This window comes from Dreissena polymorpha, chromosome 3, assembly GCF_020536995.1.
Source record: "Dreissena polymorpha isolate Duluth1 chromosome 3, UMN_Dpol_1.0, whole genome shotgun sequence".
Taxonomy (NCBI): Eukaryota; Metazoa; Mollusca; class Bivalvia; order Myida; family Dreissenidae; genus Dreissena; species Dreissena polymorpha.
Genome location: NC_068357.1, coordinates 61,617,469 through 61,637,384, shown reverse-complemented (window position 1 = coordinate 61,637,384; position 19,916 = coordinate 61,617,469). Strand labels below are relative to the sequence as shown.

Here is a 19,916-nt window from a genome sequence, read left to right as displayed (position 1 = left end):
AAGTTGTTTCAGATTCACAAATTTTCGTTTTAGATACGAAATTTGTGAGGAAACAGTACTATAGAACATTTACCATGCTCTGAAATAGCCATAATTTGCATCTTTTAACGATTTAAAAACCTGGAAATTATTAAGCGTTGAAACGCGAAACGATTGAATAATTGGGACAGTTCGGTTGTTGGTATATTTTGCGAAACTACAAGGATTACTTGTGTAATGTTACAAATGCATCAATCATAGTATGAGCACGGATGGCCGAGTGGTCTAAGTGGTTGACTTTACCTCCAGAACTCCAGGGGTCAGATGTTCGAACCCTGATGAGGGTTACTTTTTTATTCTTGATTGTTTACTGGAGCTTTTTATATCCAATGTTTACATTTATCAATATATAGCATTTAATGACAAACTTCAATACATACCAAAATCTGTAAACAGGCCTCTTTAAATCATTGTTTACATAAGCCAACATCAAGCGTACTAGATAGTGTTCTTATTAATGTCATAGATAGTGTTCTGTTTAAGATCCTAGGTTAACGCCGTAAAACGATAAACCCGCTTGATCCTCGCGGCTGTCCGGTAAGCGGAGTGGTGGGTTCACGCGCTTATCACTTCGGAGACCGGGAGGCATGTGGGTTTGGTTTATGGTCACCATTCCGGACAGGTAGAATTCCCTCCGGATACACCAGACAATACATCAACATTAAAAATCATTCACTCACAACTAAATAGCTGGAAATTGCAGATATCATTCAGAATACGTCCAAACTTTCGTGAATATAGTAAGTAAAAAAGTACGGAGTGCCTGGGCGCACTTCAATTCACACATAACCCAGCCGCGGGCATGGACGGACCTCATAAACTTCGAAATACACACGAAAACTTTGGCGGAACGGTGAACTTACTTTTGTCCTTGAAAATAAACTGCTAACACCATATAGACAATATTAAGGAAATCAAACCCTGTTCACATTACACATATGCATTTCCTTTGCGTAGTTACTTGCTTGAAATGGTAAATATGGTCAGCAAAGTTTATTCAAAGAAATATACAATGAGAGAACCAAACATTTGAAAGGAACGACTGCCTAGAGGGAAGACTGCCGCTCAAAATATGATGGCCTGCGATCGGGTAGGGTGGGACTGCGGCTACGGTTCCGACTCCTTTTAAACAGCAACGGAAATATTAGCCTTAGTTTACATTTAGGAATTAAGTTTGACGAATAATGTGTTACTCGAAGGGTGTGTATGTCCAGTCATTAAAATACTATTCAAATATTTTTGTTTACTCCATTTCTCAATTACTTGAGTGCATTACACACATTGGATGGATTGAGCTGTTAAATGTCTGTTCTACGGTGACGACCATGTACAGTTGCACCACTATGAGATAAAACATGTAAACATTTTATGAGATTGATTTTAAGAGAGATTCTTTGAACATGCTTAGTTCACTTTAATTTGCTATGCAAGATTGTTATCTGTTACATTCCGATCCAAGTCAGGATGGTCTCGTACTCAATGGCTCAACAAAGACCATTGAGGCATTTGGGTGTGATTGTATATAACTTTGTATTTCTCTTTGACGTCCTTATAAAAGAAACAATTTTATAAAACGTATTCCCAATTTTTGCAGTAGCGTATCCTGCTGTTTTGAAAACGTAGAGGAACAGTCCATTTTATACGCAAATTAGGAGACTGAATAACACGATGTAAATCGGCAAGATATTAGATTGTTAAATAAAAGAATGTTTCAAAACGCATAAACTTAACGATAATATTTTCACCATACGTGAAGCATGTGAATGATGTATGTTTACACTTCGGAGGATATTAATAAATAAATTAAATTAAATGATACATTAATGCATCATTCGGTGCATAAATACAATTTCGTAACTTAAGATTATAAAGACAGCTTCTTAAATATTGTTCTAAAGGTTAATCAGAAAACAAATAGTTGACATACACTAAAAGTGTTATTTGTGTAATATTTATAGTTTTATAACTAATATATATATATAAGTTGTTTTCCGGAGGAACATCGATATCTGCAACTGTAAAGCCACCTTTGGAAGTACGTGCTTTACTTTTCATACATTTATTTTATTGTGATTTTCTATAATAATTAATTACAATTTCATTGTATGATTTACATAAACCGAAAGTAACAATCTGTTTGAAACGATTCATAGTTTACTATATATTCATGACTGATGGTAATTTTTAGACTCGAGTTGGACCGTTTAAGATGCTTTTGTAGCAATTGGCTTTATTAGACAAAATCGTTCCATATAACTTCATTGACTGCATTTTACACAGAAATTCCCGACGCCCTTTGATGCTTTGCATCAATACTTATCTTGTACGTAACTACATTACCACTATACAATTACACTGGACTGTGTCGGTGTTTAAACTATGCCCAATGGTATTTGGTAACGTCTAAAGTCATGTATTCTACATCTAACCAATAACCCGATTTAGGTAAGCTTTCAGTGGGTAGCGATTGTTTCAGATAAGGTAATATTTAGAATATACAAACCGGATGTTACTCACCATAAATTTTATGAAATTTTGTATCCACTTATCGTATGTATGAAATTTAAAATAATAAATTATTCTCTAAATTATTTTAATACACTATAAGATAATGATGATTATGCATTTGTATTGCAAAGGAAATAATTGGAAAATAAAACGTTAACATTTTAAATTAACCTGCAATCCGTTGTTTGTGTTGGTGTCTTCTTCAAAATCATTTGATTGAAAATTATATCATGACGGGTACTTGTTGTTTTCTTGGAATTCATATCCTATTATAATAGCACTTAGGAATCCTACGGTATGGTTTTCCACATAGCATGCGATTTACAGCTATAAAACGCTGTATGCTTTAAAGGGGCCTTTTTACAGATTTTGGCATGTTTTGAAGTTTGTCATTAAATGATTTATATTGGTAAATGTAAACATTTGATATAAAAAGCTCCAGTTAAAAGTCAAGTATAAAATTGAAAAAAAGAAAAAAAACGCTAACCCTCAGCAGGGCTCGAACCACTGACCCCTGGAGTCCTGGAGTAAAATGTCTGCGACTTAGACCACTAGGCCATCCTTCCGTATACAATGTTAGATGTATTTTGTTACTTTGTATAAGCCATCCTCGTAGTTTCACTAAATATAGCAACAACAATAGAAATCTCCAAATTATTAATTCGTTTCGCGTTGCAACTCTTCACAGTTTTAGGGTTTTTTAATCGTTAAAGATGAATATATTGGCTATTTTAGATAATGGTAAATGTTCAGTATTACTTTTTCCTCAGAAATATCATAACTAAAACGAAAATTTGCGATCTGAAACTACTTTTTTCAATTTTGTCAATTGACCCAAACGTGAAAAGGCCCCTTTAATCCAGAATGTTTCTTAATTAATCTGAACATGGATTTATCTGACATTCGATAGCTTTAGTCAATAGCATGCAACGGTCGGTTGTTTGCACAGGTAACAACGTACGGCTTAAGAACAGCAAAACGTGCCACAGAGGTATATACCATACGCCATAGGTAATCATCATAGAAAACAAAGGACCCAACAACGAACGAGATTCATAAATATGTTCGTGCCTTGTCATTAGTGATCCTAATGAATTTGAAACACGGAAGCATTATACAACATATGTTATTACGCGGGAGCATGCGCAAATTACAAGTGTTCGTTAGCATTTGAAACTGATGGCCTAATGTTTCATTAATTGAAGTAAGTTAAATAAAATAACGACTTTTGTAATTATTATATTTTTAATTAGTAAATAAATATCATTTTAGGTAAATAAAAAATGCACGTGTGTTTTTGTTCACGTACGACTTATTCTTATATGACGAAATGCAGCAAAACGTGTTCAATATTACATATGTATTTTAAACAATAATGTTCCACATAAATTACTAATTACACGGGTGTTGCTGACACTCAAGATCCGTTTAGATTCCCATCTTTGTCAAGCGGAAAAAACAGTATCAGTTCTGCCTTTAATTGTGATGCATTTTATATCGTGTTCAATTGCATTGTCGATTTAATTCCACAACCACTCTACCTTAGTCTTTATTAGGTAAAATTAATCATGCAAACATTTCAAATACAGTACAAGGTTACAATATAGATAGAATCAAATACTATTCACACTGTATTAGTTGTGTGTTTTTCTTTGTTATATTTGCTAAATACTTTGAGACATAAATGCATTTTGTCATAACGTGTCTGCAAACACTTCTTTAAATACGCGGTCTTTACACGCCACATAACTGGATATAGGAAATCATAAACAGGTACACGCACCGCCTGCATCATAGCCAGACACCAGAAACATACTTGTTTCAAGCTTACCGCCATCCGAAACCGGACATGATGCATTCTTCATGTTCGTATTTTATTGAATGAGCGTATTGCAAAATACATAAAAACTGTCCATAACGTTGTAGATGTTAGTTGATTATTCATTTATGTTGATTGTTGGTGCAATCGTAATGTGATTTTCTCACGTTAATAATACTTGTTATTAAAGAATTTTAGCATCAGCGCTGTAGCACTTTGTGTAATCTGCCCATGAATGCAATTGAAATTATTATCGCAATAACTTCGCAATAAACGATTTACGCAGTCGTAAATGCTTAATACCGTGCGAGTTGGCTGTGTGATTGATTAATCGAACGAAGGCGATGGTATTCTGACATAAATCATATTCCATCACCAGACATGCGTTGCTCGTGAAACGAGTGTATGACATATAACTATATTAATAAGATGCAACAATTATGTGTTATTCTTTTTGCACTATAAAAGACTTAATATAACATATAGCCATACTATACATATTGATAATGAATAGTATTTTGAATGAATATACGTCTGCATTATTTGATCGCAATTTCGGATAATATAAAATGCATATTGAATGCAATATATTTAAGATTATCTCACTACCACACATCCTATTCATAAACGGTGTGTAGTGGTTTAAGTGCCTTTTTGACCCTAAGGGCTATGCCGGCTGGGCTGTAAACTCGAGACAGTACTTCCCAAGCTCTTCAGGTTAAAGAAAAGAGGACATATGAATATCAGCCACTTCTCTCCGAGGTTAAGAGGTATTAGGATGATCACTCAAAGAAACAAACGTCAAGAGCGAATGGCGCTATAAGGCATTGGTAGACAAGTATCCTAAGACAAAAAGCCGGAATATAAAGCACAGCTGGAGACGGTTGCACATTGCATAACGACAGTGCTTTGATTGCCACTCCTATTATGGACTGCAATTGATATATGCTTAATTGTGCTCTGCCTATGGAGTCCCTCCGGACTGGTGAATTGGAAGACCCCATCCTTCGAGGAAGTCCTTCCCAAGCTACAGGAGGTCACCCGTTTCGATTTGTGAAGAGGTCTTCAGAGGCCCATAACACGACGGCATCAGCCATCAAATCTAGGAGGAAGAGACCAGGATGTGTGAGAAGTCCTGTGCCAGTCTTATGGACCTGCAACACACGGCTGGTTTTGCGCCAAGACGCGGCGTGTCCATCTGAGTGATCGATTAGAAGAGGATGCCAAATGCAAATTGGTTAAAACTGTAAATTATGCGTTTTTTAGGTTTGTTTACCCTAATGAGAGGACACATTGGAAAACTATTGCATAGTTACCAAATTAAATGCGGTTTACAGAAATTTTTGCCTGTACAATTATGTTTGTGTATTATCCTGCTGATTTTTTTTTTTTTAATTTTCGATAACAAAATTCAACATCATCAGAGGGGGTAATAACGTGATACACAAGATAGCGACATCCAAGCCGAGACAGGTTTTTCTCGCATTTTGATACCCGTCAATACTTGTCTTGATTGTTCAAATGCCGCTCACTTTCAAGCCATATCAGCAAAAATGTGATTAGCGTTGATTTCGTATTAATATAATCTCTTTATCGCGACTTTACTTGCCGTGAATTTTCTGAGCAGGAGCTGTAATTGCGTGACCCGCTAAGAAATTTTGCAGCGAGTAAAGTCGAAATATAGAGTAAACTTCCATCTTAGAAAGTTGGCGAAATCTACAACATGACAAGTATGCGCAGTGTAAATACGTATTTTCAAGATTATTACTTTGCAGAAACAAGAAGCTCCAATGACACTATATCCATGGTAAACTACACGTTGTCGATATGCTATAGATGTAAAACTGTAATTATGATATCACTTGTTCACTGATTATGCTATCGAAACAACGTGGGTGTAGTCTGAACAAACACTTGCATTTTAATTGAAGAGTTCTATAACAGAGACAATCTTAAATGTATTTGCGCGACTGAAGTCTTCGTCCTCAAAAACATCAATACACGAATACATATGTTATTATGCTTAAAACTACTTAATAACATAATTACAATCATAAGTTTCGCACTTGTGCATTCCAATAACAGTCTCATCGTTGAATATTGGATTAAGGGTCAGAAATTACACATTTAACAATGGATTACGAAACATTCAACTACACAAACACGTTAATAGATTAAAGACACCTTAGTTTAGTTGTTCTTACTTTTTTAATTAGCAACACAGAGATACGAGAAGTAACAAATGGAAATGGAACAAAAGAATAAGCAGCAAATGAAAATCCGAAAAATCTATCAGCAAAGCAAGTTTTGTTTGATCCATTATTTGTACTCTAGTACGAACGTCGATTGTTAACATAACAATATGAGAACTGGGATCACCGCCTCGGAAGAGTCAAAGACATAAGTGAAGCATTCAACCGGTTTAAGGACTCGTCAAGCCTCGCCCATAATTGATTAATGTACAATATTGATTCGAGATTTCTTTAGATGATAGTCGATTGAATACATAGTTTAATGGTGTTTACATCAATCATAAACGTATGCTTCATTGGTCTTGTAAATACAGAGATCTTAATGACCAATGAAAATCTTGCATTTGATCAAATCATTATTAAGATTGAACATAACATATATTGCATCAGCCTGCATGGGTGAACGAACACTAGAGAGAGGGCAGAATTTCCACACAAAAAGTAAATGCATGTTATATGAAACGGGATATAATATATTGACCTATAATTCATACTTATACTAAGGAGCCTAACCCTGACCTTTGTCTAAACGACACTGCACTGATAATTCACGTTTGTATTGGGTTAAACAGCTACTATGGCTCAAACCTACACTTATATGTGGAGATTTCTCTATGAACCTGACACTCATAAAATATAAATACCTTAAAGGATGTGAGTGTCGGTTTTTTTGCTCTATTTTTAGTTGTAAAACAACAGAGATATCATTTTTAAAATTTTTGGTTTTTAAAATCAAAGTTCTTTTTTCAAATACATTAATACTATTTTATACTGTATTATTTGAGCATTGTTTCAGGCATCCTATATACGAAATCTTTAATAGCATAACATAATATGGGTTATTGGATTGAGTGTATAATGTGATGTATTTCTAATAAATTTCAAGTTTAGAATAACAAAATATTTATTATTTCAACTGCAGAAAACTGTGTATTGTATTAAGTTTTTGTCATCGTTCGGTTGTGAAGATTATGACTCAATAATTTATTACAGTCCTTATCAATACCATGCTATTGAACAAGCGCAATATTGTAACCGTAGATAACCAAATATAACTCTGAGCCAACTGATTACATCAGCCATTGTGCTTTAACATCGTTTGCGATCAATGAATATTGAGAGTTAAACATTTGTTTTTATCAAACGAAATTTGTAGGACCCAGTGTCGTACGTAACTGTGATTATACCGGAAAGAAATCGGAAAACTAATAACGAACTTGTTTTACGGATTATTGTTGATGTGTGCAGATTTTATTTAAATCAGGTATGTTCTTTAAACGGTATGTTAACAGATTGAATACGTATAATATATATTAATGTATCTAAAGAAACAAAAACAAATGACTCAAACAAGGAACATATCATTGAGTTAGAATTTGGTTCTGTATACAATAAATGGGAAAACACGTTTTGAACTGATATATCCAAATTTAAGAGACTAAAGCGACATTTCTATATTCCGGAGATGGGTCAAGCATAACCTCAGATCCGTTATAAGATAGATGCCATTGTAATATGATACAATATTACCACCTTAGTAACATAGATGCCATTGTATTATGATACAATATAACCAATTAAAATATTTGCCAAGCTTTGAAGTTTGTATTGTATGTTTGCCATCGAACGTTCAAATTAATTGTTATCTGTATTTCACTTTGAAACAATACTAATTTAAGCTAATGCCAAAAGTTATTGAATTATATATCAATCCATGAAATCGATGTGCATACGACATATAATACTCTAAAATAATCGATTAAGGTGCTGTAAGGGTACTTTTCAATCGTTTTCATATAGTCACAAGAAAAAATAATAAATCATTTTCATACGCACACTTTGTTCAACATAAAATCGTAATTATGCGCTTGTATTTGTAAAGATAAGTTGTTCAGTTTTAAACCAGATCATCGGAAAATATGGTGACAACTATGCACGGGCCTCTGCATAGGACAAGTAAACAAACACCAAACACTTTATCGTTATATAACATTATTATGCAGTTCAAGTAAATTAGAGCTTGTGCAAGTGGAACTATTGACGAACGTTATACCAACTATAAACGGGATTATGCTTGGGCTGCTCATACACAAATTGTATTCCCAGGCAAACATTTAATCATAATATATGAAGTCAAAAACTAGTATGCATTGTAATTAATGTATATATTATAACACAATACATTTGCAAAACTAAGTATTGGTAATTGTTATGGAGAATATAAACGGGGATAAACTTGGGATACCATAAACAACAAGTGCTGCCGAAGGAATGTTCACATAATCTGACTATTGCGCTATTTAAATGCAAATACACTCATCAAACATGACAAAAATGTAATTAACACAGTATTACGGGATAAAACAGAAGTCCTCTTACTGTTACAAAACGGTATTTAATAAATATTTTGCATTGTAGCAGTCATGTATACTTTTTCCTTCCAAGTATCTATAGAACATTTTGAAAACGCACGGTATCAATACATGTGTACGGTCAAACTGACGGACGGACAGAGGTATAGAAGGACGGATTTAGGGACATGACGTTTGGAAGGAGAGTTTGTAGTCCCCGTCGGTAAAATTATGCAGATCGAGGTGTCAATGCAAAAATCGAAATATAAAAACATAAGTTGCTAAATATACAATTGTATCGAATTCTAGCACAAACTGACCGCAAGTTTATCCAAATATATATTACTCAGCTAGACAACAGTGTGAAATGTAATGTTTTCGATCGCTTTCACCACAATCTTAAATGACCAATGTATTTAACTGGGGTACGGTTTATTTCCGTATTTTATAGCAAGCCAACGGCCAACAAATCTTCTGAAAAGGGTTTGAAAATTGGTGTCCATGTGTTTGTGTCGCCACTTGTACCGGCAATGTATCAACAGCGCTTCTTGTATTGGACTATCATCTGATACAACATAGGTGTGTCGTCAGCAGGTATCTCACTAAACTGAAAATGTAATGCATTTTGACATGTATGGTATGCGTCTTATTTTATAGAATTTCCATTGTATTCACGTCAAGTAAGTAATGTATAAACGTGATTGTCATTATTGCTATGATATATATATATATATATATATATATATATATATATATATATATATATATATATATATATATATATATATATATATATATATATATGTTATTAAGAAGCATTTGTAATCGCTCAGTGTCCTCTTGCATCGTGCGGCGTTCTTACCAATATCATATATAATTCGTCAGGCCTATTCCCACGAATTTCAGAGTAATGATACTTATGAGACCCTTTGACAAAGTTATTTAAATCATTTTGTTTTAATGATTACTGTTTTAAACGTGAATGCAAGCAACAGGCAAGCTCACTTCCTCTTAAATCGCAATGGTAAAAACAAAATTGGAATATGCCTTCTTATATTATTTCTTTACTATAATTAATTTATATTTCTCAAATCGTTCCCCTGGCTTGAAAACTTCCCACGTTCGAGTAGTCACATTTTGTTTAGATTGGTATAGCAGATAATGTTGAAAATCGTTTAAGAAATAACAAAGCACAACTTGTTTATATTTTACAATACAAAGTAGCTTTTCATAACCAACCCTCTGATTTGAAACTGTAAAACCCTCGGGGCACTTGTTGCATGTAAAGTTATATATCCAATACCTAAAACTTCATAATTCTCTGAAACCACAAGGACCAGAGATTTGAAATTTAATATGTGGCATCCAAAATTAAGTGTGTATAAAGTTTATTTAAGCTTAGTGCATGGGATCAAAACAATCAACTTGCTAAGGTTTACCTTTATCTTGTTTTTAATTAGCTAACCTAAAACAATTAAAACTACAGGACTCAGAGAGATGCCATTGTAACATTGTATGTTGGAGCGCTGCAAAGATTTTTCATTCAAGCCCAAATTATAAATTAATATTCAAGTTACACACATCGTTTATACATCTCAAATACTACAACATAGGATATTCGATTCGACTATACCCACGCTTTGAAAGTGAACATTTGTAAACATCATGCGGCGATTTTATCACTCTCAGGAGCAGCTAGTTTAAAAGAATGTCCTCCGCCATAGAAACATGAGTATTTATTTTTAAGCCGAACATTTCTGTTTGAGTGAACTGACACTGATGTTTTATTACCTCCAAGAATTTTCATTCACGTAAACAACATAAAAACAACAGGACCCTTTTAAAAACAACACACTAGATTTTGAATTCCGTATCTGAATTGTATTTGCAGTAACCTGATTTTTTCACTTGACATCACGCATTAAATGGATTCGATTCTAGTCCAAAGAGGTCACCAGTTTGAAGAAGATCCCATTTCTAGAGTTATAGAGGAATGGCAAAAGCAGTGGTAAGTTTGTTTTTTAATATTATGATATGCACACTGTTTTCTTTGATTCAACAAACTATTATCTGAAAATGTTTGAATACTTCACACTTATTATTTTAAATCAATTAAAGGATTGCAAAAACAAACATCCCCAAGTGCAATGGATCGTAGTAACAAAATGAAACTAATGATATGTTCCGAGCGAGACTTTGATATTATATATCTATATTCTATATTATTCTATATTTCGTGTTCGCTTGGTAAAACTTTTTTATTTCCGCGCCTTTTTGCAACCAAATCATTTATAAAATAAACCTCTGTGAAAAAAGTGTGGCATTTTATGGCATTTCCAAAAGAACATGCAAGGTACAATTATGATAAAAATGCCATGTTTAAGAATATGCCAATTGTAACGTGTATAACAATTGTGAAGTCATTATAAAAATAAAAGAAACGTTCTTACGGGATATATACAAATCTGAACCTGTATTTGGTAGGAGATCATCATTTGAAGCTGTATCCCATATAACATGTCATAATTATAGTGTGATACCCATGGTAACCGGTGTGTTCCACTTTTAAAAATAAAATGTGTTAAAAAGCACCGGAGCATTTCTGTTATTGTGTTGCATCAACAATGTCCTTGATATAAAACATGTCAAAATGACTTAATTAACGTTCTAAACAAATTTCGATAGATCAGTAGGTTGTTTCTTCAATACACTACAACACACCAATCTTCTATCTTATACCTCGTGTTAGCATGATATAACACTATTTTATTATACAGGCAGCATCTATCCAACCGAATAAAACTTGTGAAAGAAAATCTGTTAACATACCCTGAAGAAGTCGAAGCCCAAATGTAAGACACATTTTTGTTTCAACGAGTTGATGTTTATGTGTGATACCTTTTTATTCATGAAAACACTACAAAATGTATATATTATAGTATTAACCGAATTTGAAACAGATATGTGTACCAAACATATTTTATAGGCATACACTGGAGATAAACTGTGATATTCTGGGCAATCAACAAATTGAACTTGCACGACTTCTAAAGAAGTAAGTGGCAACTTTAATTTAAGTTAACGCATTTTAAACTGTATACAAGCGGAATACTAATATATGAAAACAAATTATTAGAATGGCCGAGTTAATCTAACATTTGACAAAATATCCTAAAATGTTTAACCAATGTCCATCAATCATGAACCTTATGATCCTTTATATTTTGGTTTTTAAATATAAATAATTTTAAAGATACAAAAATGTTTGAGATATACAAAAATTAAACCAAACTATTAAAATTACTGTAATCCATCGTTTTGTTTATGTATTGAAACCGAAAGTGTACTAAAAATGCAACGACTTCGCAAAATAAGACTAATACTCATTAGTTTCTAAATCATCTAACCATACAGATGCATTTATGGTTTGTCAATAGTGCTAGCGAAATTATTTTTTGGCCGTGCGATTAAAATGCTTTTGTCAAGTGTAATAATCACTAACAGTACACCTTATAACCTAAACTCCACAATATTACCCTTAAACACGACGCTAGTTTGCAGAATTTGAAGCAGAAAAAAATAAACTTCAACATTGTATTATATACATTTGTATTTTGTATAATTAGTAACGTTTTGTGTACAGTTCATGTTTCTATATAACAGTTACCATAATGTTTAATCGTATCTTTAATAATAAACATTTAATTGATCTTTATGGAACGATACTTAGAACTCTGATTGTATATGTTATTTTACTACATACTGCAGAAAGCTTTTTTATAATAATCTACATTTCAGTTATAAAGACAAATGTTTTGTAATCGTCCATTTCAGTGATACGACTGAACAACTAAGGAAAGATAATGACGTTAAAAGACGTTGTAGAAACAACGAAAAGACATTGGTTTTTGAGATTGATGAGTTAACACACCATATAGAGCACTTACAAAAGCAGATCAGCACATTAAAGTATATCAGAGTTAACTCATGTTAAATTTGTTATCAGTTGTTTTCCTTCTGCGTAAATATTTGTAGATGAGTGTAGACGAACTTATCTGACAAATAGTCTATTTGCATAAACATCAGAGGTATCTTCGTTGTTTATATTATCTACAAATTATCTGTATTCTAGAGCATCAGTACAGCAATTTATCTCTCGAAGACAATGACACCTACCATAGATATACCATTGACTAAAATGTTTTTCTCCCACACTTGGCAAAGAGAACCATTGATTGATTCTTGATTTAGAAAATCAATTTAATTCTTGAATTAGTGTTGAATGCTTTAATATTTAATATTGTGTAAATTGAGCTTATTTTAGAATAAACCTTCGCAACTAATCCAACGATCCGTACAGCAGTGCATGCATGTATAAATTATGTTTAAGTCCTAACCATGTCATTTTATTACAACGTGTACTATCTTAAAGGGAGTATGCACGATTTCTATCTCAACAAGTAATTCTTGCAATCGCAATCTTAAACCAACATATGAATATGACCAATGAATGCTTAATAACAGTTTACAATTAACAATCTGTATATGGTACTAGAAATCAAATATTGTTTACTTCAGTAAATTTTTTAACTGGCTGGTTAAAGCCGATGCCGACACTTTAACTCGTATTTGTAAGGTAACACAATTGTGTCTTGGTGGCGTATGAACGAATCTACACTAAAACTTAATTTAGATTCACATCGTACATGTATGATAAACATGCCGGCGAATTCGACTGTACAGACATTTTCGATTTTAGACTTAAATATCTGGCTTATTTCGCATTTTTCGACACATGTTCTTCTAAACTTTTATTTCAGTTTATATTGACATATATGTATAATAAGTTTTTTTACATATTTTATATAAATTCATAAATATTTGTAAAAAAAACGTGCACACTCCCTTTGATCAAACTATGTGCAAAGCATTGTAAATGGCAATCCAACGACACGTACCAAATCACTAAAAAACGTATAATCTTCACAGCATTGATTTATATCCGCAAATTTAAGTCTTCGTCTTGCTGATGTGCAACTTTCGTCGCCTCAGGTCGATTACGATGAAACTCATGTAAATATACGAATGCAAAAGAACATATGCTGCGACTATCAACTACGTTTAATTTACAGAAATCTTAACGTGTTTGTGTAAAATATGTCCTATAAAATGTTTCATAAAAATGTTACATAAACTTTGTTAACTAGAATGTTTCTATTGTCTCCACAGATGCTCAAATATACTTCAAGATGAGCAGATGAGATTCAGGTAATTTCATCTTAACAACATCCATTTAACGAACTTTACAAAGCGACATATACACATGTTTAATCTTTTTCTTTGTAGAACTGTGCTTTTGCATATATTCAATTTAACATTCCAGTTTTGAACATAAGGTCAGATGCACAGATTTGACATATGCGCAAAAATGTATTGTTTACCATGGTCTACTTAACATTTCATTAATGAAACTTATAAACCGTTGTTGGTCCGTGATGCATTGTAAAACGATTTAAACTTAAAACAATGTATGCATTATTTTATATTTTAGCGTTAAATACTTAGAGGCAGAAGTGACAAAGAGAGAGACGCTTATTGGTGTGCTCAAGGAAAGGCTACGGTAAGCATATGGTCCTCAGTTTCAAGATAAAAAAAGTAACTTAATAAGTTTAAATGCTTAAGAACAGTCTCACCTACGACATGATATATAACCTTCTCAGTATAATTCATTTGAGCATCACACAACAGTATTTATATGCACCGTTACAACGATGAAATCTGTCTTCTTGACGACTTTTTGGGAAATCTAACTTCAACATAATAGTGATGTAAATTGTGAACATACATGTTGCTTTCCTTGGGCTATTCGAAACAAAAACAAAAAAGAGAAATTATAATTTAAATACACTGTGGCATAATCTTTGACACTCATAATAAACATACACGAGTCCTTTTCAATGTTCATAACGATTTATTTCTATTTATTTGATTTCAACATAATTTTTGACTGTACAATGTTCGTAAAATATTCTAAACTATAAGCTAAATGTATCGGCCTATTGGCCCTCATGACAAAAACAAAGTGTGTGACCGTAATGTCCGGTCGTGCGCATGAATCTGGTCCCCTCAACTGAAGAACAGTGTATTCATATTGATTTGAACACCCAATGGTGACAAATAACGACGGGATCTTATGCAAAACAACGTGCCCAAAGGTAGCGAAGTAATATGATATGCGATAGACGAATAAGGATGGTAGTCCGTTATTTACATGAAATCATATAACATTCAATCAGCCGCCTGCATATCCAAGACATGTCTAATTAGAGATATAAGCAATTAGCAATTAACTTGGTGCGTTATTCTGGTCTATTTTGACGTTATTTATAAGATAAAATCTGAATTGGCCACCTGATATGGTTCTGAAGCATGTATCCGTTAATTCATTAATTAGCTGGGCTCTTTGTATGTAAGATATTGCTTATAGTAGGAATTTATTGTTTCCAATTTCGTGACCCATTAAAAACATAGAATTTCTGTTGTTTATAATTGTCCAATGCGTATAATATTTAGTATACTAATATTTAATATAATGTTTAACTTGTTACGCTACAACACCATTTGATTAAAAAAATAAATATACAGTTATATCATATATAAATATTAGACAGTTTGATCGTTAAAACAGGGTCTTCGTAAAACGGTCTAATTGTAATCAATACTCGGTTTGTGAAAACGACCTGCATTAAAACGTTAAGACTGAATTCAATAAACTAAAGTATATGTTTATATTATCGATTTTAGGAAGTCGAGTGAGGCAGCAATATATTTCGATCAGTTTGATGGAAGTAATTTTGATGAATACAGGTATTCAATTTAAATTTAATTAAAAATTCCAAACACTCAAGTGTGTACTGCAAACAGAATTGTAAAGCTTTTTCAAAATGATATCATGAACTGATTTTGAATTCAAAAAGCCAAAAATATTATCATTGTTAAAGAGTATTTCGAATGTTAAAACGGTTTTATGTCATCATACATAACAGTGTATTTAAATCAGCATGTGTTATATATATATATGTATTTCAATTTAATGTTCATCATGCATTTACATTAAAACTAGAGTCCAATCATTTAAGATATTTGAACGAAATATAAAAACAAGAAATAATAGTTTTAAAAAACTAATATAATTACAGTTGTACGACAAATTGTTTAAGGCAGTTCTGGAAGTATTGATAGGAACATATTTCAATATAAATCTAACAAGTTTATTTTTCAGACAAAAAATGCTGAGATGGCAACAGGACGATATCGAATTGCTCAAAAAAAGCAAAGAAATAAAAAAAGAGTTCGTACTTAAAAATGGTCGCCTACTGTTCAGCACCCTTATGTGGGCCTTAACAGCTATTGCCAACCTGCCAAATGAATGTATACACAAAACAGATTTTAATACATTCCTTTCTTCATTGAGAATAGAAGCTGCAAATATTATAAAAGAGATGTCACTTGGACGTGATCAATCGGTAAAGGAAACGATTCAACAGATCGAAGAATACATTAAACAGCGCAATGGAAACTGCATTCATGCAAACGAGTTGAAAGATATTGCGTTAATATTACAAAATGCGATTCTAGTAAGTTTTTGTACTAGAGAATCGATTTTTAAACAATTTTTTTCGAAGCTGTTCATGAAAATATGTACTTCTATCCTTCATCAGATGGATCGGTAAATCGAATGTCGTCTATGAAGTATTTTGTACATTTTGTTTAAATAAGTGTTTATTCAAAAATTATGTACGAGGTTCTAAGCCACCTATAATTGTTTAAAAGTTAAAAGTTTAATAAGGTTCTTTGCGTTTGTTTAATAAAGTATATGTTTATAAGGTTTATTAGCCGACCAACAAGACGCAAAGTGTAATGGACAACAATGTCGTGATTTCACCATGCAAAAGTCATGCGCATGATTTGCATGTTTACATTTAAGTGAATCTTAAATACAAAATGTATACAGCACAAAATGGCAACAGAACACGCTCAATTCAATTAATATTGATAAAATGTTAAATTTTATGGTAGCAAAATGTTTGATGTTCGTTTTGATCTTTTTTGTTCTTGTGGGACATTGTGTGTTACTTTTTACGCGATGTAAAATATGTTTACACCAGTGCTTTGCTTCAAGGGCGATTACACTGGAATTCAAAGGGACGTGTCATTTACAGAAGGAGAGGTATGTCTTTCTTTGCAAGCAACATGCACACATTAAATGATCGCCCACAATATATTGGCGCATTACAGTAGATTGTATACGACTAGGTTCCATTTTCATAAATCAAACTCAAAAAGTGTATTGTAATGTATGATAACATAACCAATGCATTTATTAAAGAACATATTAATGTATTAAGTAAGTATTGGCTATAAGAATGATGCTTGTACAATTATAACAGATAGCCATGATTAGTTATAATTAATTTGTAAAACATATACTTATACTGCTTTAGCGTAATTGTAAACCTAAGATAAAAAGTAATGAACATCAATGATATCATATGTCTAAACATTTTTTTATGTTTAAATGCATTTTATAATGACATCAACAAATGTGCCATTTAATAAGCATATTGAGAACTAATTATGAGTAAAACGGAGACGTTTGAAACATATGATATTGAAATAAAGTAAGGCCGTCTCTTTATCAACTGTTGGTTATCAACAATATGCAACGAAAACATGTTGGAAAATGTTTGTTTTTGTTACTTTGTGTTACGTCAATTGTTATAAAGTAATATTCCTGACTATCTTTAACTTGGTTGTGAAAATGTAAAATGCGCTTTAGACGTGTTCAGTTCTTTAAATGTATGACAGTATTGTGGTATTACAGGTAAACAGGACTACACAAAGGCAGGTAATACAACATTGTATACTTAATTTTATATTAATTTATATTAAATATGTATGTATGGTTTAAACAAAGTGTGTGTTATAATATTGATACTAGTAACTGCTGTTACTGGAATATGCTTCTATCTTTTAATTTCAGACAAGTACGGCGTGTACACTGCTGTAAACTTTGCTTATCATACGATAATCCCATGGGCAAATGTCGATGAATTAAATGATCAGTGACGATTTTTCACTTTTTTATCCAGCAGAGCAAATACATTAAGATTGTTTGAAAACACTTAAACGTGTCAGAAGAATAAAGGAAAAACATGCCAAAATTTACAGACTGTGAAAGGTTATATAAATGTTTGTGATATTTGTACTGTGATATATATGTATATTTATTTGTTTGAAAAATACTTGAGTTTCTGAATTAATGATTTCCATTGCGTCATGTTTTTTTTTAAGTAAGATAACTGTCATTTCCGATTGTTAGTATTGTCAAGCGACTGCAATCCATTTTGATCGAAAAAAAGAGTAAATAAATTGAAAATCACTTTTTACAAAACATAATATGATTCAATACATGTCCGCAATACATATGGGCGATTTAATTAATCCCACGCTTTTAAAAAGCGTGGGGATATTGTATTGTAGCCAATTGTATAAATCTGGATAACTCTTATCCAGCGGATAACTTTTGGTTATGTTCAATTTTATGACAGGATAACCAAAAGTTATTCGCTGGATAAGAGTTATCCAGATTTATACAATTGGCTATTGGTCTCCATCTTTCTGTCCGTCCGTTCGGCCACTATTTCCTCATACACTATTAGCATTAGAACCTTGAAACTTACACACATGGTAGCTATGAGCATGTGTGCGATGGTGACGGCGACGTAAAATTGATCTGATCACTGGGTCAAAAGTTATTGGTAAATAAATGGGTAAAATGGTTAAAAAAAACTCATTTTACTTACAACATGCGACGCGTATGATAATAACTTTTGACCCAGGGGTCTGATCAAAATTCCAAATAGTGCAACGTCGCAACTTTGCTCAAAGCTACTATGTGTGTAAATTTCAAGGTTCTAATGCTAATAGTTTAGGTGGAGATAGTGGCCGACCACGCTCACCCAAAATTTTATTTTAACATAATTTCTTCATTTATTCACCAATTGATTTCAAATTAATACTGAATATCTCTTATGACAACACGGTCTATCTCGACTATCCATGTCCACATTACCCACCCCAGGTCCATTGATAAAGGTAAAGGCAGCTTGGTTCCCGTCCTCTTTCAAATTTATCGAGAGGTCCACGGGTACTACTTCCCCGTATCCCCAAATTTTTTTCGTACCCAAAAAGTTTCGTATCTAATTTTTGTTCGTTCCCATTTTGTTTCGTACCCAAAATTGTTCGTACCCAAATTTTTTTCGTACCCATTTTTTTACGTACCAAAATTTGTTTCTTTACCCAAATTTGTTTCGTACCCAAATTTGTTCGTTCCCAATTTTTTTTTGGCACCCATTTTTTGTTGTACCAAATTTTTTTTTGTACCCAAATTTTTTCGCACCCAATTTTTTGTTCGTACCAAAATTGTGTGTTCGTAACCAAATTGTTTCGTACCCATTCTTTTTTCGTACCCATTTTTTTCGTACCCAAATTGTGTTCGTACCCAAAAATTTTCGTACCCAAATTTTGGTTTCGTTCCCAAATTTGTTCTTACCCAAATGTTTTTCGTACCCAATTTTTGTTTCATACCCAATTTTTTTTCGTACCCAAATTTGTTCGTATCCAAAATTTCTTCCTACCCAATTTTTTTTTGTACCAAATTTTTTTCGAACCCAAATTTGTTTTCGTACCCAATTTTTTTAAACTCCTTCTTTATTTACAAATGAAATTAAAGACATTATTTTCTCATATATATTGATAATGTTGAACTGATGTATAAAAACTTTTCGATAGTTTAAATGTATAAACATTACTGGTTAAAATCTTGTAGATTAAGGTTCTAATTTTAAGTCTTATTTTGACGTAAAAGTAAAAGTAGACCTTAGG

General features: G+C 32.6%; 1 protein-coding gene and 1 long non-coding RNA gene across 2 annotated transcripts; both read left to right on the top strand.

The window, feature by feature from the left end:
- Positions 1-7,766: 7,766 nt before the first annotated feature.
- On the top strand, positions 7,767-14,593 carry LOC127872268 (uncharacterized). The gene is made up of 8 exons (XM_052415599.1): positions 7,767-7,882; positions 9,421-9,563; positions 10,861-10,977; positions 11,747-11,821; positions 11,956-12,024; positions 12,804-12,938; positions 14,199-14,237; positions 14,521-14,593. The coding sequence occupies exons 3-8, from the start codon at positions 10,895-10,897 to the stop codon at positions 14,591-14,593; spliced, it is 474 nt and encodes a 157-aa protein (XP_052271559.1). The 5' UTR covers positions 7,767-7,882; positions 9,421-9,563; positions 10,861-10,894.
- Positions 14,594-16,480: 1,887 nt separating this feature from the next.
- On the top strand, positions 16,481-18,446 carry LOC127872757 (uncharacterized). The gene is made up of 4 exons (XR_008045775.1): positions 16,481-16,606; positions 17,152-17,199; positions 17,854-17,877; positions 18,013-18,446. It is a non-coding gene; the product is annotated as an uncharacterized LOC127872757 (long non-coding RNA).
- The last annotated feature ends 1,470 nt before the right edge of the window (positions 18,447-19,916 follow it).